At 37.3% G+C, this 19,357-nt stretch overlaps 1 protein-coding gene across 7 annotated transcripts in view; it reads left to right on the forward strand.

Moving 5' to 3' along the window:
- Positions 1-19,357, forward strand: part of St6gal2 (ST6 beta-galactoside alpha-2,6-sialyltransferase 2) — a 98,114-nt gene that overhangs the window by 71,093 nt on the left and 7,664 nt on the right. For 3 of the 7 annotated variants that reach the window (XM_087565073.1, XM_087565074.1, XM_087565075.1), the window contains one exon: positions 13,419-13,722. In XM_087565073.1, the coding sequence (XP_087421199.1) occupies positions 13,419-13,690 (272 nt within the window). In that variant the 3' untranslated portion in view covers positions 13,691-13,722. 7 annotated transcript variants of the gene reach the window in all.

Below are 19,357 nucleotides of genomic sequence, written 5' to 3' on the forward strand. Positions count from 1 at the left end.
CCCTCTGACGTTTTGGAGAGTACTTTAATATTATGTTTCTTGCATTTTAAACATCAGAGCCATGTTAGAAATTGGCAACCCTGCCTGCCAAAATATTTTGAAGAGTCGTTATTTAAAATATGAATATTTATTACAGTTAATCATTAAAAATTAAATCAAATTACATACTAATACCTGAAAATTACCTTTGAAAACATTTTTAAATAACTCCATCCATTTGGACTTGATTGCATAGTTATTATTTAAAAGTAAGTGAAAGGCTTAACTTTTAAAATTGTGTGCGTGCGTGTGTGTGTGTGTGTGTGTGTGTGTGTGTGTTTGAGTGTCTGTGTGTGTCTGTGTGTTTGCATGTATATCCCACACCACATATGTACAAGACAAAGGACAATTTGCAGGAGTTGATTCTATCTTTCCACCATGTGTATCCTGGGAATCAATCTTATCAGCCTTGGTGCCAGCAAACACTAAATTGCCTCGCTGATGCCAAAACAAACACATTTATTGTCCCAAAATTCCATTTCATGAGTATGTAAGTCAAAAGAATTCTGGAGATATTATTTGTTCTCACATAGCTATAAGCTGAACACTTTCATTAAACTTAATGAAATTGGTGTAAGGTGTGTTAATTAGCTTTGCTGGGCAAAGGTTTTGGATTGAGGTCTTGATAAGAGGTCTGCTTCAGAATCCTGAGTGCTCAAAGTACAGATGTTAGGCAGCTTTTTATAGTTGTAAAGAATCTCCTATAAATTTTTTAATTCTATAAAAGGTGGTAAATAACATCAACTAATGTTTAAACATTTTGAAAAATACCAATTAATTCTCCTCATTCTTCCTAGCACCACCTTCCTGATTTTTTTTTATATATTATAGTTCATGCCTGTACCACATCCAAATATGACGAATGTGTCCCCATTGAGCTCTCACGTGCCAGCACACATTCACGATTTCCTGAGAAAATGAGTGGGTGGGGCATAGATCTCTTAACTTCTGGACCATCATCATTGTAATGTATATCTCCTGCAGGATGCTCACCTCCTCCTGTGTTGCTTTGCAATTATAATCTTGAAATCTACAAAGACCAGAATAAAATCAGGGACCTAATTTGCTAATTCTTAACCCCATTTTTTAATCCATTAACAAGCCTTTGTAATAACGTTTTCATGTGGCTAAGAACTTCTTAATGGTAGTAATACTTAGCTGTAACTTGGCTGTTCATGTGAAGATTTGTTAGAGGTGAAATAATGCCATACTCCCTAACAGAAATAGACTACTTCCTTGTTAAATGCCAAGGTAAAAGTAACCTTTCACTTCCTTTGATGTTTCATAGGGCTTAGAGTTAGTTACATACCATAATTTTTGCCTGATTTTTTGTTTGTTTTTGTTTTTGTTTTTTTTTGGAGGTTTATTCTTTTTTTATACAATGATTTGTAATTGCAGCTTCTGTTCTCTCCCCTTCTCCAAAACATCTCTCTCCTCTCCTCCAGATCCTTGCTTCTCTTTCTCTTCAAAAAAAAAAGCAGTCTCCCCAGTGATCTCGAACAAACTCCGCATTACTAGATTTGATAAGACCTAGCATAGGAGAGAAAGAATTGTAGGAGCCAGAAGTACTGGAGACACCAGGTGAACGTGGACTGCAGAATCAATTAACTAAGTAGGGCTCATAGGAGTTTACAGAGACCACTGAGCCTGCCTGGTGCACACCAGACCCTTTGCATACATGCAATGGCTCTTTAGCTTGGGTTTTTTGTTACACTCCAAACAGTGGGAGTGTGGGTGACTCTGATTCTTTTGCCTGATCATGGGCCCTTTTTTGTCCTACTAGCTTTTTATTTTTTATTCAGTCTTGATTTGAGGATTCATGCCTTCTCTTATTGTTGATTATTTTTGTTGTTTCAGAGTCCTTGATATCATGGAGCAATTATGTCAATGAAACATTGTCCTAATTATCTAGCAATATATATTTAAAATATTTCTATATGTGACTTTTTTTTCTTTCCTTTAAGCTATTTTCTTAAACCCCATACCTTTTGGTTAGGTGACCACTGTGAGCTACTCATTTCCAAAAGTCACCAAGTTGCATTTTTGATCAGTCTGCATCTGCCACAGGGTACACCAGAATGTACTCTGGAGATATAGTGTGAGTACTGATCCCCAGAGAAGCTGTAAAAATACTTTTACATCTGCTTAGCTACACAATGCTATTAATTAGGTAATGCAAGCAGGACCATTTAGATGACCCAAAAGGAACCATTTCTTCAGATAGTATTTTAGTCAGCATTTCTCTATTTCATTCTGACTTAGATACTAGTAATTGCATCTTGTAATTGGACATGAAGTCATTAATTTTTCTGGAGCCTATTTGAGTAGAGAATGCTTTATTGGGCTCCTACAGCATCTGCTTGACCACATGAGGTTAATTATTTCTATAAAGAGTGGATGAACTCACTGAAAGTCATAAGGCCTGGCTCACTGCTGGTGGTATACGTATAGTATACGTATAGCAATTCAGGAAATGCCACCCTCCTTCATCTTAGCAGGTACTACATGGCCAGGAGTCTAACATGCCAGACACTGAGATGGTTTGAAATATATTGCTGCAAATTTTCTTATATAAATCACTAACATTCCATCCATTTTTTTTCAAAGGCAGCCTCTACTGATGTTATTGTAAGTGATACTTAGAAAATTCAAAGTAATATCTTATTGCCAATATTTTATTGTATAAACCATCATCATTCCATTTCCAATGGCAACTTCTACTGATAATATTGTAAGTAATACTTCTAAAATTTATAGAGGCAACCATTATAATTTCAGGCTATTTAGAACATACATAAGAATTGCATGCTGAAAATAATTCATAATTTTCTTTCTTATTTTATATTTAATTTTAGGATCTAGTTTTCAGATATTCTGTTCAAACTGAGAGTACTGATGCAAAAATAACAAGCCAATTAAGTCCTTTTGCATTCTATGAATCAAATGACATAAATGAACTAAAAATTGGCCTTCAAATGTTCTTGCATGTATTATATTTTTGATGTTGTAGATGCATTTTAAATTACTCTCTTATTATACACATCATGTTTCTAATGACTTTTAATTGTAACTATATCCTGTATATTAGCTTTTAAAATCATTTATTTTCTTGAAGGAATCAGAAATATGCCTGTTAAGTTCTCTCTTTCACGACTGAATATATGGACAGACTCACAAAACAGGTTCAAGATTTCCTTTAGCCTGTCATATTTTGGTACACTGTGTATCCCTTGTCCTGTTGGGCATAAATAGAAATTCCTAATGACTTTCATGGAGAAGTGTTAACTAAAAGTGACTTAAGTTGTTTGCTGTTACTTATTTTGCCACTTTACACCAATAGCTCATTTTACTATTTGAAAAGATGTTTATAACAAGAGTTCGCCAATATTAAATATTCTGCCAAGTGAATGAAGCATAATTTTTGTCAAATCACATTCTGCTTTCTGTTAAGTGGTTACCTGAGTTCCCCTTATGTACTACACATGCATTCATGTACGCATGCCCATTGTGCTGACCAACTCTTCTAGTGTTTGTCTTGCATTTATGCATGGCTATCACACGTTTTAACTCCCATAGTGTGTCAAATGTATTTATGCATGCCCATGAGGCTGCCTCATTTTTTAGTGAATCATGTGGAATGTATCATGCCCATTAGGCTTCATAGATAGTACCTTATTATTTCAGAGCTTGATATGATATGAATATAGTGTCTACTTTGCCTTTGGTTCAGCTTTCAAAGCAAATAAATGTTCATCTGCTTATCATGCTAAGTCACATAACATGCCATTTTATTAAGAGTGATTACAATGCTTTTTCAGTTGTTTGATAATTTCATTGCTATATGCAATATTAAAAACCGTACAGTTTGGCAAATGAATGCTGCTTTAGTCATAACTTCCTAGATACTAATATTATTGGCTCAGATGAATCCCTTATAAGGAGTTGTCTGAAAAATAAACTTGGCTGTATTAAAAAAGAACATTAGCTGAATTTTTTAAGATTTCAAGCAGCTGGCCACATGCTCATTTGATTAGCTTTGGAAAATTCATAAAAAAAAATAACATTTAGATACTTGTCTTTGTCTAGTTCCAAGTTGAAACCAGTAGGACTTCTGTGAGTTATAAAGAAAGCTAAAGTTTGGTTGTTGGTAAACAACATTATTTAATAGAAATAGTCTTTAAGTAATTAGCCTCAGAATTATGTGTACAGAATTATGTAATACTAGCCAAACTAGAGAACTTGGGTTCTGTTTTGTTGTTTTGTTGTTGTTTTGTTTTGCTCTGCAGTTATTTTTACATTTATCTAATTATCAGAAAAATGCAAGGACAAGAAAATGAATAACATTTTTAGCATAAACAAATAGGAAATTCTGATGTAGGTCTGGTGTAGGGAAATAGTTATAAAGTTATAGTTGAATTTAGTATTTATGTTATCTGTACTCAAAAACTGGTCCAACAAGGTGTGCCTGTTTATTTTTGCCTTCAACCTAGGACTTGAGTTTAGGGTAGTGAACTACCTACTGATCTTGTGACCCTGAGCTGGTTATGGGTAACTCTTCCTTTCCTTCGGTAAGTTTGTAATTTTGGAACAAATCAAGCAAAGACCTGTGGTGACCCACTCCAGCAAATCTCTGAATGCCAAGCATCTAACATGCTTTCCCTAGTTAGCATTCTAGATGCATTGCTACCTCTGTCAAATCATCTTGTTGTAACAGAAAAAAAGTGTCTGTTCCCTAGGCAACAGGAAGTGTCTCTGTCATAGTTCTGAAAGATAAGAAGTTCAGGATCAAGGGTCTGGATGGTTAATTTCCAAGGGACAGCTCCCTTTCTGCCTAGATCCTCACATGATAATAGGAATAGATCTTCTTTTATGCTGCATATTAAAAGACACTGTTACCATTAATGAAGACTCAACCTTTATAATTTGCTAATTCTGTCACCATCAAACAAAGAATGAGTTTCTAAATAGAGAAATTTCAGGAGGATGCTTTCAGTCCTCAGCTGTCACACTTGTTGCTGGGAGAGTGAAGAGTATCCTGTGTAACTTCCTGGAGGAAGGTGACAGAAGCTTGTGCCTCAATTTCAATGAGCTTTTCTTTTGTTGATTTTGTTTGTATATTTTGTGTGTTCCCTTTTGAATCATTAGCTGTAGAGTTGTGTGAGTGACAACGTAACTTACTCTAGTAAATCAGAAGTCAAAGGAGCCCAGGGCTGTTGCTATGATATCATTTGCAGATGCTTAAGTCATCACAGTACTAACTACCAAGAGGTTCTCCAAGGAAAATCAAATATTTTTCTCAGTGTAATATTGAAACACTTTTCTTTTTTTTTTTTTTATTAACTTGAGTGTTTCTTATTTACATTTCGAGTGTTATTCCCTTTCCCAGTTTCCCGGCCAACATCTCCCTAGCCCCTCCCCCTCACCTTCTTTTTGGGTGTTCCCCACCTCATCCTCCCCCCATTGCCGCCCTCCCCCCAACAACCACGTTCACTGGGGGTTCAGTCTTAGCAGGAACAAGGGATTCCCCTTCCACTGGTGATCTTACTAGGATATTCATTGCTACCTATAAGGTTGGAGCCCACGGTCAGTCCATGTATAGTCTTTAGGTAGTGGCCTAGTCCCTGGAAGCTCCGGTTGCTTGGCATTGTTGTTCATATGGGGTCTTGAGCCCCTTCCAGCCCTTCTAGTCCTTTCTCTGATTCCTTAAACAGGGGCATTTTCTCCGTTCAGTGGTTTGCTGTTGGCATTCACCTCTGTATTTCCTGTACTCTGGCTGTATCTCTCAGGAGAGATCTACATCTGGCCCCTGTCTGCCTGCACTTCTTTGCTTCATCCATCTTGTCTAATTGGGTGGCTGTATATGTATGGGCCACATGTGTCACAGGCTCTGAATGGGTGTTCCTTCTGTCTCTGTTTTAATCTTTACCTCTCTATTCCCTGCCAAGGGTATTCTTGTTCCGTTTTTAAGGAAGGAGTGAAGAATTCACATTTTGATCATCCGTCTTGAGTTTCAGGTGTTCTATGTATCTAGGGTAATCCAAGCATTTGGGCTAATAGCCACTTATCAATGAGTACATACCATGTTTGTTTTTCTGTGATTGGGTTACCTCACTCAGGATGATATTTTCCAGTTCCAACCATTTGCCTATGAATTTCATAAAGTCATTGTTTTTGATAGCTGAGTAATATTCCATTGTGTAGATGTACCACATTTTCTGTATCCATTCCTCTGTTGAAGGGCATCTGGGTTCTTTCCAGCTTCTGGCTATTATAAATAAGGCTGCAATGAACATAGTGGAGCACGTGTCTTTTTTATATGTTGGGGCATCTTTTGGGTATATGCCCAAGAGAGGTATAGCTGGGTCCTCGGGTATTCTATGTCCAATTTTCTGAGGAACCTCCAGACTGATTTCCAGAATGGTTGTACCAGTCTGCAATCCCACCAGCAATGGAGGAGTATTCCTCTTTCTCCACATCCTCCCCAGCATTTGCTGTCACCTGAGTTTTTGATCTTAGTGGTTCTCACTGGTGTGAGGTGAAATCTCAGGGTTGTTTTGATTTGCATTTCCCTTATGACTAAAGATGTTGAACATTTCTTTAGGTGTTTCTCAGCCATTCGGCATTCCTCAGCTGTGAATTGTTTGTTTAGCTCTGAACCCCATTTTTAATAGGGTTATTTGTCTCCCTGCTGTCTAACTTCTTGAGTTCTTTGTATATTTTGGATATAAGGCCTCTATCTGTTGTAGGATTGGTAAAGCTCTTTTCCCAATCTGTTGGTTGCCGTTTTGTCCTAACCACAGTGTCCTTTTCCTTACAGAAGCTTTGCAGTTTTATGAGGTCCCATTTTTTGATTCTTGATCTTAGAGCATAAGCCATTGGTGTTTTGTTCAGGAAATTTTCTCCATTGCCCATGTGTTCAGGATGCTTCCCCACTTTTTCTTCTATTGGTTTGAGTGTATCTGGTTTGATGTGGAGGTCTTGATCCACTTGGACTTAAGCTTTGTACAGGGTGATAAGCATGGATCGATCTGCATTCTTCTACATGTTGACCTCCAGTTGAACCAGCACCATTTGCTAAAAATGCTATCTTTTTTTCCATTGGATAATTTTGGCTCCTTGGTCAAAAATCAAGTGACCATAGGTGTGTGGGTTCATTTCTGGGTTTTCAATTCAATTCCATTGGTCTATCTGTCTGTCTCTGTACCAATACCATACAGTTTTTATCACTATTGCTCTGTAATACTGCTTGAGTTCAGGGATAGTGATTCCCCCAAAGTCCTTTTATTGTTGAGGATAGCTTTACCTAAACTGGGTGTTTTGTTACTCCAGATGAATTTGCAAATTGTTCTGTCTAACTCTTTGAAGAATTGGATTGGTATTTTGATGGGGATTGCATTGAATCTGTAGATCGCTTTTGGTAAAATGGCCATTTTTACTATATTAATCCTGCCAATCCATGAGCATGGGAGATCTTTCCATCTTCTGAGGTCTTCTTCAATTTCTTTCTTCAGAGTCTTGAAGTTCTTATTGTACAGATCTTTTACTTGCTCGGTTAAAGTCACACCAAGGTACTTTATATTATTTGGGACTATTATGAAGGGTGTCGTTTCCCTAATTTCTTTCTTGTCTTGTTTCTCTTTTGTGTAGAGGAAGGCTACTGATTTATTTGAGTTAATTCACCCACTTTGCTGAAGTTGTTTATCAGCTTTAGTAGTTCTCTGGCGGAACTTTTAGGATCACTTAAATATACTATCATATCATCTGCAAAAGAGTGATATATTGACTTCTTTTCCAATCTGTATCCCCTTGATCTCCTTTTGTTGTCTGATTGCTCTGGGTAGAACTTCAAGAACTATATTGAAAAAGTAGGGAGAGAGTGGGCAGTCTTGTCTAGTCCCTGATTTTAGTGGGATTGCTTCAAGTTTGTCTCCATTTAGTTTAATGTTAGCAACTGGTTTGCTGTATATGGCTTTTACTATGTTTAGGTATGGGCCTTGAATTCCTATTCTTTCCAGGACTTTTATCATGAAAGGGTGTTGAATTTTGTCAAATGCTTTCTCAGCATCTAATGAAATGATCATGTGGTTTTGTTCTTTCAGTGTGTTTATATAATGGATCAGGTTGATAGTTTTCTGTATATTAAAACATCCCTGCATGCCTGGGATGAAGCCTACTTGATCATGGTGGATGATTGTTTTGATGTGCTCTTGGATTCCGTTTGCTAGAATTTTATTGAGTATTTTTGCATCGATATTCATAAGGGAAATTGGTCTGAAGTTCTCTTTCTTTGTTGGGTCTTTGTGTGGTTTAGGTATAAGAGTAATTGTGGCTTCATAGAAGGAATTCGGTAGTGCTTCATCTGTTTCAATTTTGTGGAATAGTTTGGATAGTATTGGTATGAGGTCTTCTATGAAGGTCTGATAGAATTCTGCACTAAACCCATCTGGACCTGGGCTCTTTTTGGTTGGGAGACCTTTAATCACTGCTTCTATTTTGTTAGGAGTTATGGGGTTGTTTAAATGATTTATCTGTTCCTGATTTAACTTCGGTACCTGGTATCTGTCTAGGAAATTTTCCATTTCCTGCAGATTTTCAAGTTTTGTTGAATATAGGCTTTTATAGTAAGATCTGATGATTTTTTGAATTTCCTCTGATTCTGTAGTTATGTCTCCCTTTTCATTTCTGATATTTTTAATTTGGACACACTCTCTGTGTCCTCTCGTTAGTCTGGCTAAGGGTTTATCTATCTTGTTGATTTTCTCAAAGAACCAACTTTTGGTTTTGTTGATTCTTTCTATGGTCCTTTTTGATTCTACTTGGTTGATTTCAGCTCTGAGTTTGATTATTTCCTGCCTTCTACTCCTCCTAGTTGTGTTTGCTTCTTTTTGTTCTAGAGCTTTTAGGTGTGCTGTCAAGCTGCTGACATATGCTCTCTCCTGTTTCTTTCTGCAGGCACTCAGAGCTTTGAGTTTTCCTCTTAGCACAGCTTTCATTGTGTTCCCTAAGTTTGGGTATGTTGTACCTTCATTTTCATTAGATTCTAAGAAGTCGTTAATTTCTTTCTTTATTTCTTCCTTGACCAGGTTATCGTTGAGTAGAGCATTGTTCAACTTCCACATATATGTGGGCGTTCTTCCCTTATTGTTATTGAAAACCAGCTTTAAGCCATGATGGTCTGATAGCACGCATGGGATTATTTCTATCTTTCTGTACTTGTTCAGGCCCGTTTTTTGACCAATTTTATGGTCAATTTTGGAGAACGTACCATGAGGAGCTGAGAAGAATGTATATCCTTTTGCTTTAGGATAGAATGTTCTATAAATATCTGTTAAGTCCATTTGGTTCATGACTTTTCTTAGTCTGTCTAAGTCTCTGTTTAATTTCTGTTTCTATGACCTGTCCATTGATGAGAGTGGGGTGTTGAAATCTCCTACTATTATTGTGTGAGGTGCAATGTGTGTTTTGAGCTTTAGTAATGTTTCTAAACACTTTTCTAAGCCATTCTACAAATGACCTTAGCCCTAACTTTGCGTGTAAATTTGAGCCTTTTAGTTTGTTTAAAGGCATTTCTCTGAAGTTTTAATGATTTGCATGGTACCTGCCCTTATGCATTTGGGTATTAATTGATGGGGTCTCCAACTGTATTCAAAAGACTTTGTCCTTTGTTTCTGCCCTACTTCTCTTCCGCGCTTATCACAATGCCCTGTCCCAACACACATTCTTTCATCCACGTAGAGCTATCTTCCATCATTGATATCTTACTCATTCTGTCTGCAAACTGGAAAGAAGTATATTCTTCAGGCTTCTGATTTTTGTTGTGTACTAGTAATTTTGGGAGATGAGGTATGAATTTAAACATGTTATGATTATTTTCAGTATTTATCTTATGACTGATTCTGGAATATAAGTTTAGCTATTAACAATGGCCTTAAAATGTTAAAAGTCTGAAAGAAAGGAAAGAAGGAAAAGAAAAAGAAAATCTGTGATGACTAAATTATTAAGGTGTTAAGAAATAATCTTTTTTTTTGGACATTAAGTCTTTCAGCCCTCCTTTCACATGTATCTGGTGCACTGTTGGTTATACCTTTCTCCTTGAAAATATTTCCACAGTAGTTACAATATCCATAGTTTGGCTGACTCCTACACACACACACACACACACACACACACACACACAAACACACACACACACACACACACAAACACACACACACACACACACACACAAACACACAATGGGAAGACTGGTAATTACTTTAACTGTAGGATACTCTGGGCTATGTTCATAGTTCCAGGAAGCCACAAGTTCACATTAGAATGCAGAATGAAATGGAAAAGCTTTTTGTTAAATTTCTTAATTGGCAGAATTCAGAAGAGATTGTGCAGGTAACTCAGGGCAGATACCCACACTGGCATAACCTCCATCTACCTTTAGTTTGGCAGTTTTGAAAAAATTGACTGGTTTTTCTGTTTCTGGGGGATCTTGAAGGTATTTTCAGACATAATGAGAATATATGAGAATGTACTAAAACTGTACAACAATATTATTAAAAATATAAGTTTTTGCTTAGGCTAAGAACAAAATATTTACTCCATGTTTAATATAGATAAGAATTAAAATGTAGCAGCCAAGTAGCAAAAAGAATGATGTTTTCTTTAGAATACTCTCTAGTAAAAGTTGTCTGTTTAATCTCTTCCTGACCAAAGCAACAGAAGGAATGTCTATAGAAAGCACCTGTAGTCATTTCTACTTGGGTGGGGTACCTGTTCAATTCTCACCTAGCTGCCAACACAAAGTATTCCCTTTTTACATGCAGAACTCAGAGACCCTTAACAGCCATTTTTTCACAGATTTGTATCTTAAAGCACCTTGATCTTTTTTTATTATTATTATTAACTTGAGTATTTCTTATATACATTTCGAGTGTTATTCCCTTTCCCAGGTTTCCGGGCAAACATCCCCCTAATCCCTCCCCCTCCCCTTCGTTATGGGTGTTCCCCTCCCCATCCTTCCCCCATTGCCACCCTCCCCCCAACAATCTAGTTCACTGGGGTTTCAGTCTTAGCAGGACCAAGGGCTTCCCCTTCCACTGAGCACCTTGATCTTTAAAGCACAATCTACAGATCACTCTGCCAGATGTATCTGTTACTTACGCTATATTAGTATACATGGGCTCAGCATCCCATGTGTATTAATCCATCATAATATTATTTTACAAGAGTTATCCTGTTTAAGAATAAAAGACATGGAGCTAGAGAGATAGCTTAGTGGTTAAGAACATGAACTGCTTTTCTAAAGGACCCAACTTTAATTCTTAGCACTCACAACTGGAAGCTCCCTACCACACGTAACGTCAACTCTAGGGAATTCAATACCCATAACCTGTGAAAGCACCTGGAGTCACATGAACATACATACACATACACACACACACACACACACACACACATGCAAATTTAAAGACCAATGGTATGGTGACTAGCTGCTGGATTATAAGGTGCCCTCATACGAATGAAACTATGAAAGTGTCAGCAAGAATGTCCCTCAATATCTGTTCAAGAGTTTACAGGATACCCTGGACACCAAAACATAGGAACGCAAGTCCTGGATATAAAATGGTATATTATTTGCATGAAATCTGTAATTCTCCCCATATATTTTAATCATCTCTAGATTTCTCTTAACTACTAATATAATATATGCTATATAGATAGCCCTTATACTGCATCTTGTAGGAAATGTTAAGAAAATAGGTCTATATGTTTTCAATACAGACATTTCTTTCTGAAGATTTCTAAGCAAATCCATAAATAAATTCTAAAATATGAAGTGCTGTTTGGGTGTTAATCACTAATGAGAAGACATTCTAGTACAACATGCAAATGCTTGGATAACAAGTAGAAAGTAACTGATGCAGAAGTAAGATCACAGCTAGACTAGAGAACCCCCACGTCTCCAGTGCTATAGACTTGGAAGATGGGAAGAATTCACCTGCAGAGATTGGAAAAAGCAGAGAGGTGCCAATTTGACAAGGAACAAAGGACTCGATTATTTGTAAGTGGATAGCTTTCTTGTCCCCATACATCTTGTCTACTAGAAAACCATGTCAGCATGAGCTTCTAGATCCCTCTTGACAGAAGCAGATTCCTTCATTACTTTCTTTAGCCATTCTCATAAAGATTTTTTTTATATTTGGGATTACTTTTATTTCTGGTGGTGAGGACAAACCCAGACTCTTTCAGAGGCTACTTCTAGCCTTGGTTTTAAATTTCTGTGGCCTGTATTTGATTAACTTTTGGAAAATATGATAGTCCGAAGAACAAATTAGATGTAACAGAAGCAGCATGACTTTATATTTTGTTCATAGTAAGTAAGACTATCATTTTCTGATAATAGATTAAGTACACTTTCATTAAAATTTCAAGTTGACAGGACTCAGATTCACATACTTTTAACTCCAGAATTTCAGCAGCTGGGGCAGGAGGTTCTCAAGTTCAAGGTCAATCTTCAACACATATTGATATCCTATCTCAAAAACCTTATGATGGTCATGGGAAAGAAAGAAAGACAGAAAGACAGAAAGGAAGGAAGGAAGGAAGGAAGGAAGGAAGGAAGGAAGGAAGGAAGAAAGAAAGAAAGAAAGAAACTAGCCAAAATGAGGAGCAACAACATCATTTAGGATCAGTTATGACAGCTTTCATGAGATTTATAACTTATTCATCATTGTTGTAAGCCAGCCTGTTTTGTCTCTTACTATACTCCTGTATTATACAAGGTTGTCTCAAAATCCTGTGCTCAAGCAGTCTTCTTGCTCGAAAGTAGCCCAGACTGTAAGTGTATAACATCAGATCCAACTGGAAAACATAACTTGGTTAAAATTAATCTTAAAGTCTACATCTTAATACCATTGCATAGAGCTGTTTCATTGTAGGGCTATCTGAAGAATAGTTCATGTTCAATTTCTAATAAGCTTTCATAATCATATTTTATGCCTTTTGTTATGTGCCATCACAGTCCATAGGGGATACATTTGTTGACTTTAAATCAAGAAAGCCATCTGGATGCTATGAGTCACACATTGGAGCAAGTCCCCCTCTATTCAGTTTGATTTTTGTGTGTCAGTTTTAGGTCTGCAGCAATAACTGAATAAGTGAATGGGTACATGCAGTATTGTATTTTTATATAGTCATTTGCCCATCAGCCATTATTCATAACGGAAGCTGTAGCACTGCAAATGTAAACTATGTGTATCTCACCACAGCCATTCCTGTCCGTCACAACCACATCAGGCCCAAAATAAATAAGTAAGTAAAAATGAATAAAAAAATCTACCCTTTCTTGGAGTTACTTACTGTATGTTCATTTCTTTCCTTCTCAGGAATCCTCGTCATGATGTCCATGTGCCAAGAGGTGCACGTGTATGAGTACATCCCATCTGTCAGACAGACAGAACTTTGCCACTACCATGAGCTGTACTACGACGCAGCCTGCACCTTGGGAGCCTACCACCCATTGCTTTATGAAAAGCTACTGGTGCAGCGCCTTAACACAGGCACCCAGGCAGATTTGCACCACAAGGGAAAGGTGGTCCTGCCAGGCTTCCAGACTCTGCGGTGCCCAGTAACCAGGCCCAACAATACAAACACTTAAAATGGAACTCTTGGGAACTGATGTGCAATAAGGTACTACTGTTGTCCTCAAAGTCACAAAAAAAAATACTTGAAGATAGATTTAGACAATGTGTTGTCTTTAATGGTAACTTAGTGGCCATGAGAATTCCTTCTAGTCTAAGCCATTGGGTAATTATTACTGCTATGAATATAGAAATGGAACTTTAAAACCAGCCAAGAAAGAAGCCAAAACAAGATACATAGAAAACAGAGTTTTACTCATGGACATAATACCTCTAAACATGTTAATCTCTACAACAGGGACACTCTTTCTCACAGTTGGTTCCAGACACAAGTTGGGATGATACTACTGATGATATGGTTTCCGTCTAGAAATATCCAAATTGAGGTCCTGTAAGCTAGCAATCACTTATACGTTAATTTCTCATTAAGCATCTTGTAATCTATGGTGAATGTCTGAATTCTCACTCAGCTGTCTTTTACATTTCTACATAGATCCTGTCAGGGATGTGATTTTCAACAACAGCTTCACTGTATTGCTTCCCAGTGCTCTCTGAATGTTACAAATGAGAACCAAGCCACACTTAGAAAAGTACAAATCATCCATACCAAGCAATCTAAGAAGCCAAATGAAATTTCTGCTTGCAGCAAAGAACAGGAACGTTGTCTGCCCGCAACATACTATACCTGACCATCAACACTTAGCACACACAGGTCATAGTATAGTTGGTCGGAACAGGGTCATGAGTGATCACTACCCTGGATTTTCAACTTTATATTTCTGGCCTTCAGATCACTCTTCAGCTCTTACATAGCCAGTGACCTGCTGCGCAGTTACTGCATCCCTGCAGGTCAGCCAGGGCCACAGTTGTTCCTTTCAAACTCTAAAGAATGGCTTTGAAGCATGCCCTCTGAGCTGCTTGGGATGCACACTTCTCTGTGAGTTCTATAGGAAGCTCTTGTAGGCTTTTCTCAATTATTAGAAACTTGACTCTCATGTTCTGAGTGTTGCCCGTTCTAAGCATAAACAGCTAGGAATCCATCTTTGTTTTTGCAGGTAAGTTTTATGTTAAGACTGTGATGGAACCACAGAATTGTTTTTAACAAGGTGAATCTATGTTTGACAGATGCAGAGTCAGGAGAAAATATTCTTGCCAGTGTGTACCTGTGTTCAGTTTTTTAAACGAGTTTCCTGTCATTAACACATCTTTTTGTGGGGGTTTTTTGTTTGTGTTTCTAAGAGAATAGTGGAAGATAAGCACTTTAGAATTCCATAATTAAACAGGCTAGATTGTTATTTAAATATCAAATCAAAGCAACTCACAGTTAAGTCATTTTGGAAATGATAATATCAGTTTAATTAAATGTACCAGCCTACCCCCCCCTGCAAAATGTGTGGCTATCAAAGTATTGTAGGGAAAAAAAATTGTTTAACTGTAACTTTGTTCCAGAATGTGCTAGTGATTACTTCCTGAGGAAGCAAGGTTTTCAGAGACCACCAGTTTCTGTTGGGGTATTGCCCCCTGCAGAGCTGAAGCAGAACTGCAAAAGACATAGTGGCTTGCTACAGCAGAGAAGATAGGTGGAGATTTCAGTTATGAGCTATCTGCTGACAGCCCATTCTGAGTGTCATCTTCTACTCAGCCTGGTCCAACTATGTAATTTCATGAAAGCTCAGCCTTGTCACCATACCGACATGCTTAATCATCTTTGTAACTCGAGGAGGCATTGCTCCTGTGAGATGAGCATTTTCTCCTGGAGTCTTTGGAGCTTTCTAGATCTCTCATCTTTTGCTGTTTTAAATGATCATAACCAGCAAGATTTTTTATAGTTTTGAAGGGGATTCACTTACAAGACATACTTATTACCCATGACAGTGTCTTTCGGTGGCCTGAGAATTTGGTTAGAGAATAACTTATTGAGGTCAGTATAAATATTCAAATTCAAAAGCTCCACAAAACACATTAAAGGTTATTAAAAAACATTCTGTTGCCACAAATGTACTTTTAAAAGGCTTCTCTCAGTTTTACATGGGTTACAAGAAGATTGAAGAGCATAAAAGAGATTTAATTATTTTTTTAATTTATTATGGCCCTAAAGACTTGTGGAAATCAGACTCTTTTAAATATTCAGTAAATATGGTGCACATATTAATATGCTGTTGGCTAGGCACTCTTGTTTAAATAGCTTAGCAGATGCTTGCACAATGATGGCTAATATGGTACTTGCTTCTTGTGTTAACAAAATGGGTTCCAACTGGCAATATTTGCCAGACATTGATTAAAAAGTTCAACACCACATTTACTATCCTCAAATGAACCCATAGTACCCGTGGAATAGCAATACTAACCATCCTCCCACCTCATTTCTTCCTGACTCTGGCTCTGGCTCGTCCAGAACTGTCTGACCTCTTCTGTGAAAGGACTCTGATAAGATCCTCACGGTGCCACCAGTAGTACCCAGTGCTGCTTGCTCCACCCTGAGGACTGACAGATATCACAGTCCTTTGTGTTTTGAAAAAATATCACATTATTGTTGTTCCTATTACAAAGACACTAGAGTTATAATGACAATTCAGCCACTCCAAGATTCTTTCTAACTTGTATCTCTAGCTGTTCACACAAGGCAGGAGATAATGTGTAATGAACATGCTTAACTACAGACAACTCCATGGAATAATAAGCCCATGTGCTTGACTATGCCAACCACATCCTGTGTTGCAGATTCTGGAAAGACATGTGGTGGTCAAACACAAGTTGCATGTAAGCATACAAGATGTGCTTTAATGGGCAAATTTGGGGCTTGAGTACAACTGAATTACTGTGACTCTGTCTACCTTGTTCTTTGTTGGCATCCAGCCTTGACACAGGATCAGAATTCTCAGCTGGAAGCAGGGATGTCTAGAAGGTGAATAATAAATAAAAACAGACGACTTTTCAGATACAAACTGATAGACAATTTTTCACGGCTTAAAGTCTCTCTTTCTCTCTCCCTCCTTCCCTCCCTCCCTCCCTCCTTCCCCCACCTCTCTCTCTCTCTCTCACACACACACACACACACACACACACACATACATATGCACGCATGCACACACACACACACACACACATCTCATGCATACTTTACTCTCTCTTCATTCACTCTCCATTTGCTCTTCACATGCTCACACATACTCACCTCCCATACTCTCTAGCCTTTCTCTTGCCCTAGTCTTTTATTGATTCTCCAAAAGCAGGTAGAAAAAAGACATTATATAGTCATTGCCAAATCAAATTCAAAAGAATAACCACATCCCACAAGGAATTAAGAATTACAATTTTTCCCCAAAGTTTCAAGCTTCCCCTAATCCGAGGCCTATGGCCGAAATAATAATCATTATTATCATTTTTAAACTTTAACTTTTGACTTATTATACTTCAAAGTCCAGAGCTCCGAGGTTAGCTGCTTGCATTTTTCTGTGAAACTCTATTGATAAATGACATAGGCAAAGCTGCCAGGCAGTGGCCAGAAAGAATCAAGTTAACCCTTAACTTAGCAGTTCTGCTAGCTTTCTGCTTCTGCACATTGCACACAATGACTCTTCTCAGAGTCCCAGTGTTTTGAATCAGTTTTACTAATATATAATTTTATGTATTCTATACTCACTTGTTCAGGAACCACTCTCAAATGTTGTGCAAAACTTTATCTCATAATTCAATAACTTTTACCTTTCTCAGGGTCCCAATGTTGGCTCTATTTCATTTTCTAATAATTTCTTCAAATTTTCTTTGCAAGTTAAGAATTGTGTAGTTATTACACTGCTTCGAAGATGAGAACACACAGCATGCACTTGGGTCTCCTGCTTCCCAGGGTCCCAGATGTCATTTTTTTTACAAGGAGCTGTCGTGGGCTTCTGAGATATCTCCATCCCAGCCCATTTCTGACAGTCCCTGTCATGGTTTGCTGTCCAGCAGTTCTGAGCTCAAGGTGCTTTGATTTAAAATGGCACTTTGCTGTGTCTTGACCTCTTGGCTTTTTAGCCAATCTCACTTCCCAGTAGTCTTCTGTCACTAGAGCCATATATCTGAACAAAAGTAGTGCTGCAGTGGTCTTTAATTTTTTTCAAAGAGCCTGGCTTACTCTGTTGTCTGTGAACCAGTACGTATGCTGGAACAGAGTTCAGACTGTGTTTCTAGCTGGCCATACTCATATAGTCTGGATTGATTGGGCACTATTCAGGTGCATCAAGTGGAATCAGTCTTCTACAAGTTATGATATGACAAAAGACTTTGGTATGCATCAGCAACTTGATTAAGTTTCACCACATTTTCTTAGGATACAGGTAGAGTAGTCTCCAGACCTGTCCCATCACACTATTTCTATTTGACTTCTGATAGTCATATATTACTCCATGGCTACATGACTGATCAAGGCAGCTCTGTTTAGACGTAAATAAGTTAGGTAAACAAGGCCTGCATTTCAGCACACTTTTTATATCAGGACATTCCATTGTGAGATTTTTCCACCTTTCTGTCACTTGGTACGTTTAGATACTTGGTGAGTGGGAAACCTTTCTCTAGCAGCTCAAGAAAATAAAATGCAAGCCCAAGTTCTAGTTTTGTTAAATGAATGGAGCCTTGAATAAGAAAAGAAACAGCATATTCTCTACAAGATTAGGGTAGTGACATTTAAGAATTAATATTGCTGTTAGAATTATTATTAACATAAAAGTGTGCATGTAGATAGTTATATAATTGTATATATATACTTATCTACATACATGGTTGATTTTATTATCTTTTCATTCATCTTTATAATTAGAGCCTTACAATAAATTTTATTTTAGTTATTAAAACACTAAGTTTTTTTAAGAGAAGGAAGCAAATGTTTTATGTCCTTCTGTTAAAAATTAGTATTTCTCCCGCCCTCACTACAGAAACACTCATATTCTATATATCTTGGCCACATTAACAAAAAAACAACCAGAATAATGAAAGGTACCATTCACAGAACCATTACTCTAGTGTAGTGTTTAGTCAGAAGCATGATATAGCTCTGAATTTTGAAGAGTTTGTTGATTGCCCATGGCTTTTATAAGATTAAGGGAAGAAATCTTTGTTGATTCTCTGGAAAATAAATTTCAACAAAATAAGTACAACAGTAGCATTAAAACTTAAGTTTACAACACACACCCTGTTATACTCTAGATAAATACATATAGAATCTTTCCACTGGAAACCAGTGAAATTTTTTAAAAGCTTTGGGAATTTTTTTGTATGATAATTTTTAAAACTATATGTGTTCTCTTTAAACTGATTGATGGCTTGAGGTTTTCCAAGAAGCACATTTTAAAAGTGTTTGTAAACATTTTAACACTTGAATATTTTGTATTTTGTTTTTGTATATTTTTATGTGTACACAGTGTACAGATTTGTAAATAAAACATGTTTTCATTTATCTAGAAGTGTCTCTGTCTTAATCTGGAAAAATTGAACATGTAAATAATTGAGCAGCCATGCAACCCTTCTGGAGACATTTCAGGCACTGAAGAACACTGAGCCTTAAAGAGGATGAGAAACATGAGTGACCACAGGCATCCAGAGAGTTCCCAAGGATCGAGCTTAGTCAGAAATCAGAGGCAGCTTAGGTGTAGATCATATTTTCTTCCTGGTTAAGTGTCACATGGAGACAAATGACATGGTTGAAA

The sequence above is a fragment of the Rattus norvegicus genome, chromosome 9 (genome assembly GCF_021556685.1).
Source record: "Rattus norvegicus strain SHRSP/BbbUtx chromosome 9, alternate assembly SHRSP_T2T, whole genome shotgun sequence".
Taxonomy (NCBI): Eukaryota; Metazoa; Chordata; class Mammalia; order Rodentia; family Muridae; genus Rattus; species Rattus norvegicus.